Raw genomic sequence first — 23,769 nt, 5'->3', positions numbered from 1 at the left:
AACAACAACAACTACAGTATTCAAGAACAAGTTTCAACATCTTTTCTGACACTCACTTTGGTCTTTTCTTTCTTTCCTGCCTTTTAATGACTTTGTGCTTCCTTCACGTATGATGTTCTTGATGCCCTCACACAACTCCTTCGGTTTTCAGTCGTTAGAGTTCAATGGAGAAAATCTGTTCTTGAGATGGTCCCTAAATTCCAGCATCACAACAGCATGCCTGCCACAACTGACAGACATGAGTGGGAAGTTAGCGGCAGGGAAAAGGAAAACACTGAGCAGTTTATTAGGGTGAAATTACTGTTCTGTATTTGAACTTCAAAGTCAGCGGTTCAAGCTCACCAGCTGCTCCTCGGAAACCCTATACAGGGTCACTATGGGTCGGAACTGACTCGACGGCACTTAACAACAACAGTTAACTATCCCAACTGTGGTGGTAGTTACATAAAACAATAAATGGATTAAATTTTAGAAAAACTGCATAACCTCCTTACAAAAAACTCAATTTTATAGGAAAAAAACTTTTAATGCCAAGTGATAGAAACAATATGAAGTAACCTGAACTCTCAACCAATGGTACAACTACACTTGAGACAAGCTATTTAATCTTATCTACTAAAGCTTAACATATGGCATTCAATACACTTCTGGACATCTATCCTACTTTTAGATATATAGACAATTTATAAATAAGATAAAGAATATTTTTAAGAGGTCACCAAACAATTTATATACAGACACAACACACACAGACACATATCCTTGCTTTTATTTTGATACATTGATTGTCCAATAGTTAAAAGATTGAAATAGATAAACGTCTTTATCATGTGTACACATTCATTTTTACTACTTTGAGACTATAAAAGAGCATCTATGATTGTAAGGGGATGTGTATGAAAGACAATATGTTTCTTGCTTACCAAGAAGAAAAAGAGAGTAACTGTGTCTTATACTTAAACTACCTGATTGTGCCAGAACATAAAAGAAGATAAAGACAAATTTGTTTTCAGTAAGTTGTAAAGGGCTCAGAAATGAATTACATTTATCCTCGTTTATGATATCTGCAAATACTAAGAGTGAGACGGCCGATGAAAATCACTAAACGCTGACTGCGTAGGCTGAATATTGGTGAACTGTCTCAAAAGGCTTTTCTGAAAACTTTTATATGGACTATATGCAAAAAAACCACAACTCTGAAATTTGGATTTTACTTTCTATTTAAATGGTAACTGACTTAACAGTAAAATGCTACTAAAACTGTAACAAGTCATTCTAAATTTTTCTGTTGACTTCTGTATTTTTCCATAATACTCTTGAATCATTTATTTAAACTGAACCTTTAAAAGAAAAAAATTCTCATTTCAAATAATTCTCTCTCCTTACTACTGTATTTATCTTCACTCTACACCAAGACTATAGTCGTTTATTTTTAGGCCTAAATGATTAAGCTTATATTTTGCTTCTTCTGACAACTCTTTTTTTTTTTTTGGCACAATTCAGGCTCCATAGTCACACTAATAACAATAAAATTGTTAGAGATTTTTTTTCCACCTAAACTACTTCTGGGTTTTCCACAGGGTAAACTGTAATTTGCTCCGTCAACTCATTAAAGGAGGGATATTAGAAATAATTAGGTACGCTTGGCATTTTTTGGATTTTTAATTAACTCAGCCCTTTGTGAATGCTCCCACAGCTTGTGAAAACCTAGCCAAAAGACATGCAACCAACTTCCTGAAGCTAATAAAAGTCCTGGTACGGCGCTGTAGGATAAGAACTGGACTGCTAAGTCAAATTGAACCTCAAGGTCTGTAGTTCAAACTCACCAGTCACTCCTCGGAAACCCTACACAGGGTCACTATGAGTCAAGAACAGACACAACAGCACTTAACAAGAAGTTAATTATAAGCCTGTAAGAGATTATTGATAGGAATGCATTTCAGCAATTGTTTATGTTTCTGGTTGGACAGAAAAACATTCATTTTCATGGATACATACGGACACAGTAATTGTTAACAAATTAATCCTTTTTCACTCAAAAGATTTTGTTTCTAGGTCTGGTAACATCTGTAGCACACAATTAATCAGCTAAGTTAGGTTGGTGATTCAAATCTACCCAAAGGTACCTCGAAAGAAAGTCCTGGTGATCTGCTTCCACAAGGTCAGAGCTGTGGGAAACCCTACGGAGCAGTTACACTCTGCAAGTATAGTGTCGCAATGAGTCAGTATCCAACTCGAAGGAAAACAAACAGTAACTCTCAAAACAATCACTGACGGCACTCTTGTGAAAAGATTACATACTATGCCCAAACAGGATTTCACTGGGCTCCAATCTGATGGAGTTGACTATTAGAGTGAATTCATCTGCCCATCCACAGAGAGTTTCTGCTTTTCCCATGCCTTTTCTGAAAAGACATCTGCTAAAAGCAACAGATAGGAAGGAAGTCTACTGAAGACATACCAGAAGAATCTAAGAAGGACCCAGGTTCTACTGAACACTGACACAACAAGAACTCATGTGTTCAGATTCTCGGCCACGTTGACCTTGTCAGGCGCAGAGACCTTTCAGAATGAACCTAGCTACTGGGCTCACATTCCCAGGGCTCTTGTTGTTGCTAAGTGCCATCAAGTTGGATCCAACTCATAGTGACACTGTACAAAGTCCCCTAGAGAGGCTGGTGGGTTTGAATCTTTGACCTTTCGGTTAGCAATCCAGGGCTTATCCTACAGCACCATGCCAGTACTCCATCTGTTAGTCTAGAAGACAATTTTGAGGAATACACTGCTTAGTTCAAGATCATGAAGAAGAACAAATTACCTAAAGTGATACAAACTAATTTGTGGTTGTTGTTGTTGTTATGTGCCGTCAAGTCAGCTCCGACCCATAGCGACCCTGTACAGGGTTTCCGAGGGTGTAAATCTTTACAGGAGTAGAAAGCCTCATCTTTCTCCTGCAGAGCAGCTGGTAGTTTCAAACCGCTGACCTTAAGGTTCGCAGTCCGATTCGTTACCACTACGCTACCAGAGCTCCTTAAAATACGTATTGTATTTTTAAAGCTTATATAAGAAACTCCTTTTCTTTTTTCTCGATCCATCTCTAACCCTCAATCCAACAGGTCTGTTTTTCTTGTTAGGTGCTGTCGAGTCGGTACCGATTCATAAAGAAAACAGATAGAAACACTGCCCCGTCCTGCGTTAATCTCACTACCTTCCACTTGAGCCCATTGTTGCTGCTACTGTGACAATCCACATTGCTGGGAGTCTTCCTCTTTTCCGCTGACCTTCCAATTTTCCAAACATGATTTCCTTCTTCAGGGACTGGGCCCTCCTAACAATATATCAAAAGTTTGAGAGACGAAGTCTGGCCATCTTGGCTTCTGGTCTACTTCCTGCAACAAAGATTTATTTGTTGTTCTGGCAATCCTTGGTTAATATTCTCCTCCAAAATCATAACTCAAATACATCAAATCTTCTACAATCTTCCTTATTCATTTTACAACTTTCATATGCATATGAGCTTAATGAAAATACTGTAGCTTGGGTTAGGTGCACCTTAGTCCTCAAACTGACATCTTTGCTCGTGAACACTTTAAAGACGCCTTGTGCAGCAGATTTGCCTAATGTAATAATGTAGTTTAATTTCTTGTCTGCTGCTTCCATAAATGTTGATGATTGATCCCAGCAAAATGAAATCTTTGACAACTTCAATCTTTTCTCTATTTATATGGATGCTATTTATTGGTCTAGTTGTAAGGATTTTTATTTTCTTTATATTAAGGTACAACCCATACCAACTGCTGTGGTCTTGGATCTTCATAAGTATTTTAAGCCCTCTTTGCTTTCAGCAAGCAAGGTTGTACCATCTGCATATCTCAGGTGGATAATGGATAATGAGTCTCTCGAATCCTGATGTCATGTTCTTCTTCACATAATCCAGCTTGTTGGATTATTTGCTCAGCATAAGTATGATGAAAGAACACAACCATGGCATATACCTTTCCCAATTTCAAACAATTCACTGCCCCCTTGTTCTGGTCAATTAATGCCACTTGATCTATATACAGGTTCCTCATGAGCACAATTAAGTGTTCCAGAATACTCATTCTCCACAACATTGTCCATAGCTTGTCATGATCCACACAATCAAAAACCTTTGCATAGTCAATAAAGCACAAGTAAACAACATCTTTCTGGTATTCCCTGCTTCCAGCTGCACAAGTAAACATCTTCCTGGTATTCCCTGCTTCCAGCCAAGATCCCCGTCAGCAATGATATCCCTCGTTCCACATTCCTGTCCGAATCCAGCCTGAATCTCCGGCAGCTCCCTGTCAATGTACTGCTGCAACCATTTCTAAATTATCTTTAACAAAATTTTACTTGAATGTGAAATCAATGATATTGTTGGATGATTTCCATATTCTGTTGGGTCACCTCTCTTTGGAATGGACACAAGTACGGATCTCTTCCAATCAGTTGTCTAGGTAACTGTCTTCCAAATTTCTTGATATAGATGAGAGGTTGCCTCCAGTGACACCTCAATTTATTGGAAGATGTCAATTTATATTTCATCAATTTCTAGAACCTTGTTCTTTGCCAATGCCTTCAGTGAACCTTGGATGTTTTCCTTCAGTATCACTGGCTCTTGATCACATGTTACCTCTTGAAATAGTTAAACATTGACTATTTCCTTTTGGTAGAGTGACTGACTGTGTGTATGTTTCTTCCATCTTCTTTTGATGTATTCTGCATCATTCAATATTTTATCCTTCAATATGTATTTTTTTCTTCCGTTCCCTTAGTTTGAGGAATACTGAGTGTGTTCTTCCCATTTGGTTTTCTAACTCCATGTCTTTGCACATTTCATTATAATATTTTACTTGGTCTTCTTGAGATGTCCTTTAATTTTTTCTGTTCAACTCTTGTACTTCCTCATTTCTTCCATTTGGTTTAGCATCTCTACGCTGGTGAACAACTTTCCAAGTCTCTTCTAACATCCATTTTGGTCATTTCTTTCTTGTCTTCTTAATAACCTTTTGCTTTCTGCCTGTGTGATGTTCTTGATGTCATCCCACAACTCTTCTGCTCTTCGGTCTTCAGTGCCTAATGCTTAAAGTTTGTCCTTCAGATGATCTCTAAATTCAGGTGGGATATGCTCAAGGTCATAGTTTGGCTCTCCTGGACTTGTTTTAATTTTCTTCAGCTTCATCCTAAACTTGCATATGAGCAATTGATGGTCTGCTCTAGTCTGTGCCTGACCTTGTTTTGGCTCATGATAGAATCTGTCTCTTTCCACAGATGTAGTCAATTTGATTTCTGTACCTCTCATCTGCTGAGGTCCATGAGTGTACTCATCTTTTATGTTGTTTAAAAAAAGGTATTTGCAGTGAGAAATCATTGATCTTACAAAAAAATTTTATCCTGTGATCTCCAGCACCATTTCTATCAGTAAGGCCATATTTTTTAGCTACTCATTTCTTCCTCTTTGTTTCCAACCTTTGCATTCTAATTGCCAGTAATTGTCAATACATATTAATTGCATGTTTGTTCAATTTCAGACTGAAGAAGATGGTAGAATTCTTCGATTTCATAATCACTGGTTTAAGTGGTTGGTACAAAATTTTGAATAATAGTTCATACAATAAAATGACATATTACCTTTATCTATAATTTACTAAAATCAATGGCTGGATCTCATACAACGTGCCTTTACGAAGTTGCTTCACTTTTATGATCATATTAAATTATTTATATACGTCAAATTAAGATAGAGTAAAATAAGTTGTGCAGCAGTAGTTATGACAAAAATCTCATTTAGTTAGTACGCTAAACCTACTAATTGTTGTTAGGTGCCACTGAGTCAGTTCGGACTTATAGCAACCCTAAATACAACAGAACAAGACACTGCCAGAGTCTTCTCCAACCTCATAACCACTGCCGTGCTGGAGTCCACTGGTGCGGTCACTACAATCCATCTCACTAAAGGTATTCCTGACCCTCTTTACCAAGCACGAAATCCTTCTAAGGATCGGTCTCTCCTGATAATAAGTCTACAGTATGTGAGATGAGGTCTCACCAGCCTCCCTCGTAAGGAGAATTCTAGCTAAACCTACTAGGGCATATACAGTGTTGCCAATGAGTCAGAATCAGCTAGAAGGAAGCAAACAATAACTCTGAAAGCAATCACTGATGGCAGTCTTGAGAGAGGGCTACACATGCTTTGTATGATAAGGACAGTGCCTCACATGTGGGAACTATACCTTCCGTGGCTCCAAGTAAAATGGCCTGCTACATCTTTTATGGAGTCCTGGTATGACACTGTAGAATAAGCACTAGACTGCTAACCTCAAAGTCAGCAGTTGAAACCCACTAGCCATTCTCTGGAAATTCTATGTTGTTGTTGTTGTTAAGTACCGTGGAGTCGGTTCCGACTCATAGTGACCCTGCACAGGGTTTCCGAGGCTGCAAATCTTTATGGGAGCGGAAAGCCTCATCTTTCTCCCACAGAAAATCTAGTAGTTTCGAACTGCCGACCTTGAGGTTAGCAGGCCGATTCATAACCACTACGCTACCAGAGCACCTTGGAAATTCTATACAGGGCCGTTATTAGTCTGAACCGACTTGATGGCACTTAACAACAACAACCTCTTTATGACCCACAGAATACAAGCCTTGCAGTTAGTAAAGCTGTTACTGAATACAGACAAGCTTGGGGAGCTCAAAGAAAGAAACAGGAGTGAACTGGATGGTTTCTGCTCCTGAACATGGAATACAAACTGACTGGAGTTTTCGTGGGAATGGGGCAAAAAGGAGAACCAAAAACCAAAATCCAATACAAACAAGCGAACATAGAGAAAACCACTTCTGGCACATGAAAACAAATTACAGCCCTAGGGAATTTGCCAATCTCGATTGTAACTTTGCTAAACTTACAAAGAAGACAGCTTACTTGACTATGTAAATAAAACAAAGCATTAAGTTAACAACGCTGAATCACAAAATTGCTAAACAAACTTCTGTGGTTAAATTTTTGTTCTTAGTGGCAAAGCACTGACCACAAGGAGGGACTCCGGCAGCAGAAGCCACCATTTGAACAAGGGTGCATACCACATCCCACAGGCAGAAGGAAAACAAGCAAAAAGACAAACCAAAAACAGTAGGGGTGCCAAAACACATAAAACCTTGAGCATTTCCTGTAAGTTAGAGAATCCCTAAGGCAACACCTGATTTCTGCAATGCTCCGGTGTCTGAAGATATGGCAGCTTTCTCAGACAAGATAATTATGTGACAAAATTGCCTTTCCACCATGCAGAGTAACTGTAAACTCAGCAACCTTGACAACTTGGTGGGTTTTGTCCTTTAATTATCTGTTGTTTTTTCATACGATGAGCCATTGGGAAGTCCAACTTCCTTGCAAAACTTCTTTTCCTTCATAAATGTTTTTGTCTTCCTTCCTTTCACGAAAGGAATGCAGAAAGCCAGAACAAATTCTAGGAGTTTTATCAGATACATGCTACATCACCCTGGCTGGTCCACATGCCAGACTGACTTGCCCAGCTCCCTGAAACACACACACTGCGCTAACGTACTAGACCTTTCCTCTCACTGCCCCAGCAGGTGCCACTTACCTTGACAGAGTTGTCCTGGCTGGAGGTAGCAAGAATGTGCTCACTGTCTGGGTGCCAGTCTAGGCCGTGGATTTTAGAGAGATGGGCTGCGAGGTACTCCACTGCTGTGCTGGGTTTCTGCAACAGACCAACACCGAGCATTGTCAGTATGATGTCACCGAGGCGTCAGTATGATGTCACCGAGCCGTCAGTGTGATATCACCGAGCATCGTCAGTATGATGTCACCGAGGCGCGACGGAAATACGACCAGATGCAGTCTCTACATTTCAGAAACTCCTTGATGTTCTTTTCCCCCAAACCAAAGGTCTCACAAATTTAGTCAGTCAATCTCTTAAAGAAGATGCATAAAGGTAGGAACTAGAAGTTTCCTAATACATACTCAACTGATCAGATTGTGGCGAAATATTAAACGATATGGTAGAATGTAGGTGATATGAATGTGATCTGGTAGAATGCTAGTGACCCTAGGTAAATACAGGGGCCAACAAGCAGGAGACTCCCTATGGACCCAGCTCAGTTTTTCCTGTTCCAGTGTCTCCTCTTAGAAAATTGTCTCTGACTTCATTACCAGTTTTCCTTCAAATCCATTGGGAAATGGTGTGAATCTGCTTTTGTTTTCTGAACGCCTAATGAGCAGACAAAGCAGGTCAAAAGGCAGCTGCGCTCACCACAATGGGAGGGAAAGGGAGCCAACTACTGGTTGGTTTTGTATAACACAAACACAAAACAACAGAAGGGTTATTCATCTCTCCTTCACACATCCTATGTAACTTCTGAGGCGCTGAAAGGAGCTCTAGCCTCAGTGAAGGATCCCCAAGTAGTAAGCGCTCTGCACCCCAGGAAACACACCAAGCACACAAATCACAAAAGAAAACAATGCAAGTCATCAATAAATACATATAAGATGAGTAAACTTCAAATTAAACCACAGGAATACATGTTCAAACAATGTTTTCTAAAATGATCAAATTAGAAGATATTTGCAAGTAATACTCATTATCCATTAGGCTGCATTAATTAGTCCCTGCTGGTTTATATAAATAAGAAAGGGTTATCAAAAAGTTCGTGGGAAAATTGAATTAAAAGATAATGGAATCTTCCCATGAACTTTTTGACACTCCGCCATGTAAAACAGTACACAACTCTTCTGGGAAAAAATTAGTACTATTTACCCAGAGACTAAAATTTTCTTTCCTTAAGGGAATAATCCAAATTTACAAAAAATTTTATATAAGAAAGCTATCATCTTGGTGTTATTTTGAACGTTAGGAAACCAGAAAACAACCTAAATGGGAAAAATGTATCTGTTGTAATGTTAAATTAAAAATATACATAACCATGTATGCAACTAGGGTATAAATATTCAAGTACTACAAATCAATCAAATCATTTACTTAAGTCAGTATTGTATGTAAGTGTTATTCTGGTGACAACTGAACAAACAGAAGGTGGAAAGAGGAGAAGCAGCTATAGCTAAACTAAACTACAGCAGACAGAAGAAAATAACTAACATATAGAAATGCACTTGTCCCAACTTCTACATATAAAATCACCTCTCACCAAAGCACTACCTTCAGCAAAGGGCTTCAGCCAGCACCCAGCTCCCCGGAGGTCCCTCACACACACCGAATCCAGCAGGATAAGGCCATGCCAGGCCCACCCTCAGCTTGGCTTGCCTCTCCCTTCTGTAAGGGTTTGACAATGTTGTCTTATAGAAGGGGAAGGGAGCGATGCTGAGACTTCTTGGGTGCGTCTCCAAACAAGCTTCAGGAAATGGCTGAGGACCTCTCGCCTCAAGTTTTAGAGCCCAGATCTTTCTGCCTTTGACTGTGGTCAGAGGGGTGGCCCTTTTCTCACAATGGCAGCAAATCACGCTTCCAGCAGACTTTCCCCTACAGCTGCCGCCTGAGACCCAGCCCCTTTCATGCTGCTCCGTTAAGTGGGCAGTTGCCAAGAACATATGTGAAGATGCAGAAAATATGCGTGATCTTCAGGCTACTCTGAGGCTGGCAGGACGTCTGGTCCTGATGGAGTGGTGGGCACAATGAGAATGAGCTCAGAAGCGTTTGGATGGCATATGAGCCTGAACAAGTTTCCACACTGCCTTCTGGAACAGGGATCAGAAGCTTGCTGACCCCTCTAGAATAGTGTCTGGTCCCCAAGGCTTGATCCAATGATACTACTGCTACTTCTATCTTAATTTTGAAGATGAGGAAACTGAGGCTTAGAGAAGGTGCAGTGGCTCATCTGATGTCACAATTAGGAGGCACCGGGCTCAGACTTCAATTACACCAAGCTCACTGCCTCATTTCCCTCTTTCTGTTCAACACCATGGTGACTGGAAAGGAGATGTCATCTGAGACTATAAGTTCAAAGTGGTCACTCACTGCGGTGTCCAGGGAACCCAGTCCTGGTACTCACAACACCCTCTTCAGGCTCTCTGGCAGGGACCAGAGACCAAGCAGGGATGGAAGAGGCAGGCGCAGGCGGGGGTGGGGGTGGGGGAGGATCACTCACTCGTTTGTCCCATATCCGCACATCCCCATCATGACTGGTGGCAAGGCAGTTAGCATTTTTTTTATTCCATTTGACTTGCGAGGCACCCGCTGCAAAGAGAAACCAAGGGGGAAAAGGTGGGTCCTCAAAGCTTCCAGAGGCAGACACACATACACATCCAGGGTTGGTGGGTAAGGAGCTCTGGTGGAACAAGCAGAGAATCCTTCAACTTTCCACGAATGAACCACCTCTACAAGTAGGGTAAGATGAAGCCACAAGGTAAACGGATTACACCTAACAGATCCTCAAGTTAGGGCACCATCCACAGGCACCTCCCAGCAGGGACTTATGGCTCAGCACGGCACAAGTTGACGCCTCATCATCTCCTCTGACACCAACCTTATGCTCCTAGTCAAGAGCCGCAGCTCTAAAGCTTGCTTGCTTTTTGTTTACTTTTTTGAGGGACAGTCTTTGAAAAACACCTCATTTAGTTGAGGTGAGGCTGAGTAAACCCCAGAGCTAACCAAAATCTGTCCCCAGAAGGGCATGGGCACCCCTCCTGGGTTCTCATCTCCCCATGAGAGAAAGGGGACACCCTGGGCACTATGTGAACTTGGGCCTTTTCCCACTCTGCCAATCCAAGGACATAGCTAACAATAACTACAAAAAAGCTATGTCAGAGAGACGGTACAAAGAAAGATGTCAGAAAGGGCTAAGATGTGTAGAAGCCAGGGTCACAATGGTGAAAAAAAAAAAAAAAAACAAACCGATGGCTCACCTTCCTGTCTCATTCTGTCCATGTATCAGCACTTTGGCACCTCTCCCTTTTTGTGTTTTGCTATTTATTACACAGGAAAGCCACAGCAGTTACTTTAGAGAGCAACCCAATCCAAGCAGCCTGCCTCTGGGACCAGAAACTCAGGAAAATAGAAAGCTAAGGTCCAGAACTTGCTTAGAATATATTGTGTTGGTTTTGGGACAGCTATCTTTTGTTTGTCTGCTTTACTTTGTTTTGTTTTGTTTCAGACTTGAGGCCTGTTGTTGTTAACTGCTGTCAAATTGGTTCCAACTAATAGCAACCCTGTATAAGGTTTCTGAGGAGCAGCTGGTGGGTGGGTTTGAAGCGCCAACCTTGAGGTTAGCAATACACTGCTCTTATGCTACAACGCCACACCAACAGTCCAAACTTGAGGCATAGGACCTTCTAAGCTACCCACGAACAAATAGTGGGGACCACTGTAGGTGAAGCAAGTTAGTGTATTACTACAGAGATGCCATTCCTTTGCCAAACAGATGCTCAAGGAGAGAGTGAGAAGACTTTACTCAACCTCCTCCTGACAGTTACTTGAAGATTTCCAAAGAACAAAGTTTCTTCAAGTTTCCACGAGAAACATGAAGATTCCTCAAGGATTCCAAGAGCTTGGCGATTCAACAGTGATTTACTAGATCTGTGACAGACAGCAGGTCACAAGGCACACCAGACTGAGTTCTCAAACCCAGAGAACATTAAGGGAGCATGTGCAGAGGTGCTGTGACTGGCTCCTGACCCCAAAGGCAAACACAGTGCTCAGTGGTAGGTGGGGACTACAGATCCTGGGACTAGGCAGTACCCAGTGTAGGTCAGACTCAGCAGCTCATCACTATTGTTACTGGATTGCTGTCCTTACTCTATGGTTAGTTACTAATATAGTCCAAGCCTTTCATTTGCTTCTTTTCTCTCACCAATAAGGTAGCTCTGCTACCACCAGGGAACCTCACACGGAGGTGACGGAACGGAAAGAATCTCGTATGTCTATTTTCAAGAAGGACTTACAACAGAATAAAGGAGCACTGGTGGTCCTGTAGGATAAGCACTGGACTGCTAACCATAAAGTCAGCAGTTCAAGCCCACCAGCCTCTCTGAAGGAGAAAGATGAGGCATTCTGCTCCTGTACAGATTTATAACCTCAGAAACACTATACTGGGTCGCTATGAGTTGGAACCACCTTGACAGAACCTAGCAACAAGTATAAGAGAATAAAAGATCTCGGTGGTGTACTGGGTTAAATATTGGGCTGGTGAGGCACTGTAGGTTAATATGCTAGACTGCAAAGTTGGTTTGAACCCCAGGGTCAGCGGTTCAAGCTCACTAGCCGCTCCCTGGAAACCTTATACAGGGTCACTATGGGTCAGAACCGACTCGATGGCACTTAACCACCACCACAACAACTGCCCGAGTTGCAGCTCCAGCCCACAGGTCAAACCCAGCAGCTACTCTTCAGGAGAAAGAAGAGGCGGTGCACTTCCACACAGATTTACAACCTTGGGTACACTATGGGCCAGGTCTATGCTGTCTTTATAAGGTTACTATGAGTCAGAATCAACTCAATAGCAGTGGGTTTGATTAGGGAGGTTTTATAAGGTCAGTTTGAACCGCAAGGTTGGTGGTTGGTTCAAACTCACCAGCTGCTCCTCAAAAACTCTACACAGGGTTGCTATGAGTCCGAAGCAACTTGAAGGCACTTACGGACAACAATAATCAAATAAGAGAGTCTTTAGAACAAGCAGGTGATCAAAGAGGTATCTTTCTTTTTAGGGTTCCTCTAGAACCAATCTAGCTTTGAAACTTGTATAAGTAACAAAGTCAGGGGGACATTACTTCAGCATTTCACAGACTGTTTTAATTTTTTTCTGTTGTACATTCTGCCACCATGTCACTCTGTGTCTCAGATCACAAGCACCAGAAACAGAGGGACCAGACCAACTGAATCCTTGAGCCAGCAGCACAGGCGTACAGGTTCTGGGCTCCCATACTGAGCAAGCGCCTCCTCTGTCAGACACAAATGACACGGCCCTCAGCCTGACATCGGAACAGACGCTCCAGCTGCATAATGCAGCCTCTAACTAATGAGGTGTAGAGGCAAAAGGAGAACTGTGCAATCGTTTTGGAGCAAACACCAAATGTGTATGCACAAAAACTATGGAGGCACAAAGAAACAGCATTTGAGACACAGATAAATATACTTTCATCCAGATATCAAAATACACTGGGCTTTGCTGTCTTGAGTTAGACCAATTCAATATCCAAGTTCTGTTCTCAGGAAGTGGTGGGAACAGTTTGTAACAGTCACAATTCAGAATTCCACAGCTAAGCAACGCAAACAGGTAGATCAGAAGGTAATTTTTCAAAGACTAGTCTGTCCACATTAAATGACACCATGGAGGTGTGATAAGTATAACCCACAATGTGGGAAAATCACAGACAGACAAGAGAGCTCTTTAATAAACTACAGGAGAGGGAAACAGACCAAAGGAGAGAGAGAATAAATTTCTATATTAAAAAAAAAAATTTGGTATAGACTTCATTGGAATCATGATTCAAACTGCTTTTAAAAAATGAGGAAATTCTTAGGGAAATGTGAACAAATGCTCTGATATCTGATGACACTGAGAAACTATTGTTCATATTTGTAGGTATTTTCAAGGTACTGAGGTTATTTTTGAAGGGTTCTTAACTCATAAAAAATGCATTCGGAAATACTTTTTAAGATGATGTGGTGTCTGGGATTTGCTTAAAAATCATCCCACGAGAGCTGGACGGGAGGGCTGGGGCCGTGGGGAGAGGCAACAATGAACTAACACGGGCTGAATACTGACAACAGTTGAAGCTGGATGAAGATGACTACGGTCCATTTTCTTCTATTTTCACAAACATTTAAATTTTGTCATAAGATATTTACAAACCAACCAACTCCTCAACTTCTCTGCTTGAATTAGGAAATAGATTCCTGCCCCACACTTAACTGCCCGGCTCTGACCGCTGTGAACTCTGACCTCTGTGAACAGCCTGAAGCAAGACCCTGGCAACATGCAGCTTCTCATTTTTCCAGCAAGCAAAGGTGGGAGGAGTCCAGCTGGGGGAGAGCACACTCACCTACGGCAGACAGTGCAACAGTAGGCTTCCTGGTGTCTCTGAAACAGAAAGGTCAGAAATCCAGTATCTGCTTTGCACAGCTTTCTTCACCGTCCTGCCAGTGGGAACTTAGGGCTATAGAGAGAAGGGTAAAAAGAGGCCCGCTGCCAAGTAGATGAGCATCTTCTGCCAACTCCAACTGTTACCAAGTCTGAATTTAGAGCCATAGAGTTGATCCATAGGAAATAAATTACATACAACTAGGGGACTCGGATGTAAGGGGACCAGGGGCAAAGGAATCCTGGTCACATATCTCCTACTGGCAACAAGGTGGCAGTCATGGAAAGGGGACTCTGAACAAGTTTCCCAACAGCACACCGAGAGTGGGTTTCAATGACTCCCTGGTGTATTACAAGTTGGGAGAAATGACTTTAGCCCACGTGGTACAATGACAAAACTGGGTGGCACCCTTGGGCTGTGTGGCCAGACAAGGCAAACCTAAGGTTTCAGCTTTCTGTTCAAAGTGAAGCCTTTCCAATTTTAAACTGGGGAAATAATATATTCATGCAAGGGAAGGACACTCTCTAATCTTGCCTCATGTGTTTGTTTAAGTGTTTCCCTCTCCCATTTCCCCTGGAAGTTTTGATCTTCCCCTCAAGTTAATGGGGACATGATGCTGAGTTAGCAAAGCTCCTCTTGGCTGGGCTAGCTGGGCTTGGTGCCTCCCATCCTGGCTTGTCCTCTGCCTGCAATCCCACCTCTCAATGTCAAGCATCACAAAGCCGCTGCCACTTGGAAGGGGCCTGGTGAGCGCAGAGGGTGTCTGGTCTGGGGACTGAACAGATTACAGCCTCAGAGTTGTTGTTGTTGTTGTGAAGTGCCATCAAGTCGGTTCTGCCCCATAGCGACCCTGTATAGGGTTTCCGAAGAGCAGCTGGTGAGCTTGAACCACCGACCTTGCAGTCTGGCGCATTAGTCCACAGCACCACACAGCCTCAGAACAGTCACCTTTATTAGGACAAAGGGAACTTCGCTCTACACAGCAAAGAGCTTATGACAGTCTTATAAATGCCTGGCTAGGTGACTGTGAAGAGGAACCTCTGAGGCAGCCCGTTGCCCTTGTATAGGTGGGGAAGAGACGCCTGGCAAGAGCAAGACAAGAGTTGAGCAGCTGTCTTTGCACTGTTTGCTGGAGCAGATGTGTCTCTGCCCCATCCAAATCCCCCACTTCAGTAAACATCAGTCCAATTGCCAAATGCCAGCACCTGCATTGCTCACTGAAGGGACTTCTCTGGCTGCTGAAACCAGCTTTATAAACCTCTGTGACAGACCTGAAGTGACAGGGAACTGATACCCCTGGGGAACTGCTTAAACCAATGACTGGGAATATTATCATACCCAAATTTCCTCAGCCTTTATATGGAACACCTCGGAGAAGGGTTCTAGCGCCTAGTGTTTCCCCTGGTACAATGATGTGCTAGCTGTTCAGGGGGGTACCCAGCTGATCTAACAGGCTTTATTTGCAGCCTTCTCAACCCTGTCTCTCCTCTATTCCCCTTTCAGCATTTCTTTTACCTCCTAAACAATGCATTTGCTCAAATCTTTGTCTCAGGGTCTGCTTCTTGGGAAAACTACAGGAAGGTTCCTGAACTCTAAAACAAAGGTCCCAAAGTGTTCCACAGCAAAGTGATTATATTTCTGTTGTTCTTACTTGATATCCCAGATGTAAATATAGGTGTCCACAGAGCTGGTAACCAGGAGATCTGGCTCAAACACTGCCCAATCCAAATCACTAGGAACATGAGAAATAAAGAGAACAACAGAGAAAAAAAATCAGTCAGGTTCCAAAGCACCAGCAAATTTAGTCTCTTGTGGCTTTGGAAAGCTACCATTAATGGGACTCTTAGCATGGTTTAGGCTGGGAACCTCCAAAGTCTCTGTGGGAACAAGAAGTCTTAATTGATCTCTGAAGGAACTTTCCAGATTCGGTTCCATGGAGTCTCCAGCTATACTACTGCTTTCTCCAAAAAGAAATGGGAGTATTTCAACATACATAGAATAAACAGACAAAATGAAGGAAAAACAGACAAGGTAATCAATTCTGAGCTATCATTTTCTAAAGCAGACTCAACCACAGGTGCCTTCAGTAGACTCGAAGTCCCTTTCAATGCGGGCACACTGTCACAGGCTGCAAGCACCCCTGTGACCCTCCCTAGGCTTTGTAAAAAGGCAGTGACTGCACAGGACACCTAGAATAAACCTTCCCCATCTCTGCCCAGCTCGGCTTCATTACCCCTGCACCGCCACCCGGCCCCCCGCCAGAATATGCTTTCCCTGCTCAGAAACGACAGTGACCCTGGGAAACATGGATCAAGGAACACTCCACACATCACCTGGAAGATGGTGAGTGGGAGGCAAGTCTGCATTTGGATAATGTGAACTGAGAATGAGTGAAGCTGTGCTCTGATATCCCCTTGTCCTCCTAGGCATATGTAACTCTGGACAGAGGCATTCTGTTGGCATAACTTCTTCCTCCTACAGCAGAAATCACCTTTAATCCTTTTCTTTGGATTAAGTTTTATCTAAGCGTCTTCTAGGGCTGGGGGTTTAATGGGTACACAGATGCGGGTGATGAAACAGCAGCTGGTTTGCATGGTGGAAGTCATCACTAGGAGAATGCAAACAACGTAATAGCCGCCCAGCGCCAACACAACACAGGAGGTCGGGACAAAGTCTTGGTGCGTAGCATGAGCTCTGGAGATCACTGAACAGGTAGAGAAGACCACCACAAGACAAACGGCCAAGGAGTTGTGCCGGACAGGTGCCTACCTGATGACACGAGTATGGCCTTGTAAGGTTGTGCCAACTTCCCCACTGCCGTCTTTCCACTTATAAAGGTCGACCCGTTGGTTACTCTGGAAAGAAACAAAGGCAGCAAGTAGCATCCCATGCAGGTCAGAATACATGCTGAAGGCTGAGAAGCAGCAGCCAGGGGAGAACCAACTTACAGCGCAAACATTTTACAGATGGAACTTTGAAAAAAGCCATCCACATCAGTACAAGTAGGATTAGCCTGAACTAAGTAAACTCAGTATGTGGAAGTCTGAATTTCAAAAAGGAAACACAGCATAATCTTTTAAATTTCTCCTCCTGGAGCAGTTACAGATGAACTGACGCTAAGCACGCACTACCGAGCATGGGAGTTAGTTATGCGCTATGGAGACACCACCAACCACTGGAGGAAGCTCCTCCCTGCTCTAAAGTAACAAGACGCATCTCGCCAGCTAATTGTTGTCACAGTAGAAGTTTTCAGCTCACCCGTCTCACTATTAAATGCCCAGAATCCACCTAACACATTTATAAAAATGTAGATTCCGAGAAAGAAAAAAGAAACACCAATGTGTCCTAAAGCACAAATGATGCAAGCTCCCTTGAAATTTGCCTACACGTCATTTCTTAATGGGTCAAGCCAAAAGAGAAGTGGGGGAAAGGCACCAGAAGAAGCCACAACTATACTAGGAAAAAGGGGAGATAAAACAAAAATCATCAAAAAAAAAAAACCAGAAACCCCAAACTTGAAGGGGCACCAAGTATCTGGTAACGGTGGTGAAAACATCGGAAACTGACTAGTGTCATCAGTCCCATGGAGCTACACACACACACACACACACACACACACACACACACACACACACGGCTGAATACGGCCAAGGTTTTGTTTTATATATGTTGTCACAATCTACGTTCCAAAAACATGGTATCATTGTTTCAAACTTATGAAATCAACATTGCTAATAACAGTAAAACTACTGAAGACATTTTTTAGAAACAAAGTTTATCACGAGTATCCTACATGAGTTTACAAAGCACACAGAGGGTAAACAAAGATTATTAACTGATTGAGATCAATGTCACCCACTCAAGGTCCCCTCACCTTATAATGAGAACCCCTGCCATTTCCTAAGGATGTGCTGGGAGCCAGAGCACCAGGCACCTGAACAAACCTGACCTCCACCTTCACACACACACTGCAAGGCAGGGGTCACTTACCCACATTTCACAGATGAGGGGACAGAGTCTCAGCAAGTTAGTTGCTTCCTTAAGATAAAACAATGTCCGATAAAAGTAGGACTCAACCTCAGATTTGCCTAATTCCAAAGTCCAGGTTCTTTCCTTTGTAAATGGCCACTTTCCTCCCATCTCCATCTACTTAGACCAAGTACTAAGGGCTCAGGCTAAACCAGTGGTTCCCCAGGTAGGGACGATTTTGCTTCCCAAGGACATCTGACAGCTTGTTACCACTAGAGGAGATGCTACTGGCATCTAGTGGGTAGAGACCAGGGATGTTGCTCTTCATCCTACAACGCAGAGTATAATCCCCAGCAACCAAGAATGTTACAGCCCCACATGCCATCTGAGGCCAGGCAGAAACCCCCAGAGGGAATGATCAGGGGCTGTGTGGGAGAGAGGAACTAAGGGGCCTAGAGGCACAAGCCAACAAGAAGTACACTCTTTCTAACACACAAGGTAGCAGCTGAGAGGGGAAACGCAGGAAACCATGTCACCCCCTGCTTCTTCAGAACAGCCCCAAAGGCCAGGTGAACCTCAGACATCCGTGGTTAAAATCAGACTCTTGTTCCAGAGTGACTGAGAAGAGCAGCTTTAAAAAAAATTTTTTAACCAATCTATCCATTTTTTAATTCTTAAATTCTTGACATTACAAAACTAAACTGAAATTTTATTAACACTCCACTCTTACATTTCTTTTTTTTTTTAAATGTTTTATTGTGAATTATATGATAGCTTACATGGGAGAACTTCAGTTTTACATTCATTCCATTGAATATCATCTCACTGCCATGGTTCCAATCCCCTCCATGCATCATCAACCACCCAAAGGGTATATCCCAGAAACCCGCCCCCTACACTTCCCCCTCCTCCCCCCAGTTTTCGGCCCACAGTCCCTTTCCCTCTCTGGGTCCAAAGTCCCCAGTCGCTTCATCACTCCACGTCATCATCTCTGTCTCCATCTCAGGCATCTCTGTTTCTCTGGGCAGGGTCCCGCTCTCGGCTCTTCTCAGTTGATGGTCCCAGAGGCCTCTGCTCCTATCCTGGAGAATTAATTACTCCCTTCCTTGTTACAAAACTTCTACCTTTGCATTTCCAACCCTCATAATCTGTCCTGATAAGCATTATTCACTACAGTATCATGAGTTACCCATCTGTATCTCACTCTTACATTTCTTATCGACAAACAGAAATAAAATTCATGAGCCAAAAAACCCAAACAAAACTAAAATCAGGGAAAAGATTATAAAACTAAATATGGATCCCAGCATTACCAGCTGAACAGAAAAATGTGATTTTAAAGTTCCTAGAGGATTACAAAGTTGTGTAGAAACTGAACACTTACAAATTATGTAGAACCTGGAATCACTGACAAGAAATTACACAGTTGGATTATGGTAAAAGAGCAGAGAGGGGTTATGAGCGAACCTACACTGTTCTAGCTGCACCCCATGCCCTTCTCAGAGGAAAGCCTGGCATTGATCAGATACTGGGCCAGACTAACAATGGCAGCCAAACGAGTGAAAGTCACCTGCCTACCAGAAGAGCCTGCCACTGGGTCGGCAATTTTGATCTGGGCCCCTGACATCTGGTGGATCTCATTAATGCTGGCACCCTGGCACCCAATTATGCAGCCAATTAAGTTATTTGGATGGTGAGTTCATGGGTGGTTTCAGTAGATACCTTCAAACTTGCCCAATAGCCTTTCACCTCTGGAGAACTGGAGTCAATTCCAGCAAATCTCGTGCATCATGGCAAAGTAAAACTGTTGTCTTGCCACCTGGTTCAGTTTGGCCAGATCAAGTGCGAAATGTTGTGTTGTCCTTGAATGGAATAGGCGTCCAGAAGGTGTCCCTCCATGTCGTGAGTGGCATGGGGGTAGCCTGCAGCATTGCTGCATCAGTTTTGGCTGCCAGCACAGATGACCGGAGAGCTGGCTGGCATGGGCTGGTACAAAATGGTCATGACTTGTCCCTGCAGAGACTGCAAGAGCGTCTGCAGCATGACCAGGCAGATCTGCTCGACACATTCGGTGACCAACTGTGGCACGCCCGCAATGGTGATGGCACGTTCGGTGGAGATGGGCAATATATCCCTGCCACCTGGGCCTGGGCACCCATGCTCTTGTGGATCTCCTGGATCTTACAGATGCCTTTCCTGATCACAGCCAACCTCAGCGTGACTGGGAGCCTGCTGGCTGCCCTACTGTTGTTCATGGAGCTGTTGAGATCTTCTTTCAGCTTGCTGATAATCATGGCGAAGGCCTTAAGGACAGCATTGGTGGGCCTAGTCAGGGTGATGATCCTCTCAGGACGGTTCCCCTCCAAGATATTGATCCACACGCTACTCTCCTTGCAGATCCTCTTAACCGACTCCCCTTCCCCATGATGCATCCTACTTCCTTTCTTTGCATAAGAAGCCTAATGGTGAGAGTCTCATTTAGTCCAATTTCAGTCACACGGGCATCCATGGTGAGCAGTGGGTGGTGTTCAGGGGAGCTGGGCTCGTTAGGTTGTCAAAGAACAGCTGTTTGTTCCTCCGAAAGTTGACAACGCTATTCTTCTCTCTTTTCTCAGACGCCTTCCTTTCACAGCCTGCCATTCAGAGCAAACTCAGCCCCCCTGAGATGGTGCCGTGGACCCCGGGTTAACAAGAAGGGTTCCCTTACACACTGTACATCTTGTTCCCTTACACACTTGTCCATGGCAAAAGGAGCGAAGGGTGTAGACCTCTGTTCTGGGCGAATGAAACACTTACCTAGAATTTGGCAAAGGAGACCAGAGATGAATGATCTCGCCCAGACTCTTTATTGGGTCATAAAGAGCTTAGAAAACCTACTAAAAACCATGGATCTACTACTTTCTGAGAAAAATTCACAGGTAAACATGTAGGTGAAAACTTCCCTGAAAACAAATTCAGGGAAGTAACTGATCTAATGACTCAGAACCAAGAAGGAAACTCATTCTTTGGGTAGAAGGGTGTATAGAATCTTCTGGACCTTTCGGGAAACAATGAACGTCAGCCCCAGGTCTGCTCACCAGTGCTCTTGGGGTAGCTCCCAGAGCAGCAACAAGAATCTCGTGCTTTCAGCCCTGGTTGTTCGTACAGCCGCTGATGAAAATGGGTCTTCCCTCACCCGTATCAAGACTGCAGATACAGAGGCAAGCACCTACTGCTTCCCTTCATCTCCTTGGGTTCAAGCTGTAAAAATATAAGGTCTGACACGCATGGTACCTACCACCTAACATTTTCCTGTATAGTTTTTAATTGACATTTTGCCTCTCCCTTTCTTTCAGAACCATCCAAACTTCTTCTATGACTGAGAAGTGAAGACTTTATGGTCTCCTCTGCACAGGGCACAAATCCTGCCAGCCTCATATAACCCCCCAAGAGGTTCTTCCCGTACCCCTTCAGTGAACTCACCGAAGCTGCAAAGCAGTGTGCAAAGCTGTCATGAGGATTCCACTGCACAGCTCCAATGTCCCATTTGCTCTGGCGAGAGATCTTCCGGTGACCTTCAAATGGGGCATCTAGATTAACGATGTACAGGAATCGGCGGCTGGGGGACCAACAGAAACACACAAGACATTAGCACTAGGTTAGAAAAGCACATTTGGAATTGCATGTGGTGTGCAGGCAGCACTCAAAAAAAACACAAAACACCACCCAGATATACCTGACATTTACCTACTCTGACATGCACAAATATGGCCAGAGTCATAAACCCTGTGAGAGTCTCCTCCAGTGACATTCAAGGATTCCCAGGCACCTAAGAGACCTCCTTCAGCCTCTTTCTTGTTTTGTTCTGAGTATCGCCCAAAAATCAAAGGCTAGCCTCCTGACCTATCCTATCCATTGGTGATACTACGAAGAAACCGAGAGAGATGTGGAATACTGCCGCCAATGACAAGCAGCCTTACGAAGCAGCCACTAAGCTGAAGAACTACAAAAAGACATTGCTGCATACTGGGCTAAGGGAAAACGTGATGTGATCAAAAAGGGAATCGTCAAGGATGGTAAAAGTAAGAAAAGGAGGAAGAGGGGGAAGACAAGGATAAATGAGAATGAGGAGGCAGATGAAGAGGTTGACGACATGATGAGGAAGATGAAGTTGGTTTCAGCAGAGTGTTTGCTTTTTCTTGTCCTGGTGTGGTGCTGTTGGAGAAGCCCTGGACTGCTAACCACAAGAGACGCAGTTCAAATCTATTAGCCACTCCTTAGAAATCCTATACCAGGTCACTATGAGTCAGAACCAACTTGATGGGCACTTACCAACAACAACAAAGCATTTAAGCCCCCTTCCACACAACTCACTCCTTTTAAAGAAAAAAAGTTGAAAGGTAAAGCTGTGCAAGACTTGTTTTTAAACTATGCAGTGTCTTTTTTTTGTGTAGTTAACACACAACCGAAGGTGTCTTTAGATAGCCCCGTCCTGGTAGTAAGTAGTTTCGCAGCCAAACCCTGCCTGGTGCAGTATGTTGTTGTTGTTTAGTGCCATCAAGTCAGTTCTGACTCATAGCGACCCTGTACAGGATTTCTGAGGAGTGGCTGGTGAGTGCAAACCACCGATAGTGCAGTTCAAACTGACCTTGGTGTCCAGTGCTTATCCTACAGTGTCACATCAGGACACTATGGGAATTATAAATTACTGTGGAAATTTAAAGCAGGTTCTTGTTAGTGCAGCATATACAAAATAACTATTAATTGAATGGTTATTGTTACGTGTCGTCAAGTCGGTTCCAAGGAGTGATTGGTGGGTTTGAACTGCTTATCTTACAGTGCCACATTAGGAGGGAGTCCATGTTAACTTAATTGTTGTTGTTAAGTGCAAGGACTGGGTTCCAAGGAGCCAGCGAGTTTAGGGTTTCTGAGGAGCGGCTGGCGAGTTTGAACCACTGACCTTATGGTTCAAACCAACCTGCAGTCCAATGAGCACCACACAAATACCACTGTGCAATTCCAACAACAGCAAGGTATAGCTACTATGGTGACAATCTGAATGCTTCTAAGTAAACACATTTTTTATTTAAAGAGAAAAAAAAAGATACTTTTTCTTATTTTAAATAAAAAATCCTTAGTTTATTAATCAACACCTCTGCGGCAGCAGCAGCTGATTCTTTGTTAGAGAGTGTTCTAAGCTCTTGGATAGCAATTTGTTGTTGTTAAGTACTGTCAACTCAGTTCCCACCCACAAAAACCAGGGAGCAGCTGGTGAGCTTGAACCACCGACCCTGCAGTTCAAATGACTTTGCAATCCAGCGTATTTATCCACAGCACTACACCAGGGCTCCTGGATATCAATTGTTGTTAAGTGCCGTCAAGTTAGTTCCATCCCAGTGACCCTGTACAGAGTTTCTAAGGAGCAGCTGGTGAGCCTGAACCACTGAACTTGCAGTTCAAATGACTGCAGTCTGACGCATTAGCCCACAGCATCACACCAGGAAAACTGTAGGTGGTAACAAAAACCGAAAGGAGGGATGGCTAAGAGAGAAAAGGAAAATCACAGGTACGTCACAAAATCAGAGAACTTCAAAAAAGCTCCACAAGTGATTGACTTTGCAGCCTAGGAGCGGTGGCCCCTGGGACCATCAAGGGAAAAGAGCGGAGAGTGGGATACCCAGAGAAGCAGTGATGCCTGAAATGGAGGCAGAGACAATGATGTGGAGAGATGGAGCAGCTGGGGACTT

At 43.4% G+C, this 23,769-nt stretch overlaps 1 protein-coding gene and 1 pseudogene across 1 annotated transcript in view; both read right to left on the bottom strand.

Annotated features, from left to right (window-relative positions):
- Positions 1 to 23,769, bottom strand: part of LOC102816202 (WD repeat-containing protein 59-like) — a 69,454-nt gene that overhangs the window by 24,353 nt on the left and 21,332 nt on the right. Inside the window, exons 3-8 of the mRNA XM_006860170.1 lie at positions 21,506 to 21,641; positions 16,844 to 16,929; positions 15,726 to 15,806; positions 14,036 to 14,073; positions 10,144 to 10,232; positions 7,626 to 7,742 (exon numbers count right to left, since the gene is read on the bottom strand). Of these exons, the coding sequence (XP_006860232.1) occupies positions 7,626 to 7,742; positions 10,144 to 10,232; positions 14,036 to 14,073; positions 15,726 to 15,806; positions 16,844 to 16,929; positions 21,506 to 21,641 (547 nt within the window). The remainder of the gene's footprint in view (positions 1 to 7,625; positions 7,743 to 10,143; positions 10,233 to 14,035; positions 14,074 to 15,725; positions 15,807 to 16,843; positions 16,930 to 21,505; positions 21,642 to 23,769) is intronic.
- On the bottom strand, positions 19,521 to 20,552 carry LOC102815810 (annotated as a pseudogene).

Source organism: Chrysochloris asiatica, unplaced genomic scaffold, assembly GCF_000296735.1.
Source record: "Chrysochloris asiatica unplaced genomic scaffold, ChrAsi1.0 scaffold00037, whole genome shotgun sequence".
Classification (NCBI taxonomy): domain Eukaryota; kingdom Metazoa; phylum Chordata; class Mammalia; order Afrosoricida; family Chrysochloridae; genus Chrysochloris; species Chrysochloris asiatica.
This window is presented reverse-complemented; position numbering and strand designations above follow the sequence as displayed.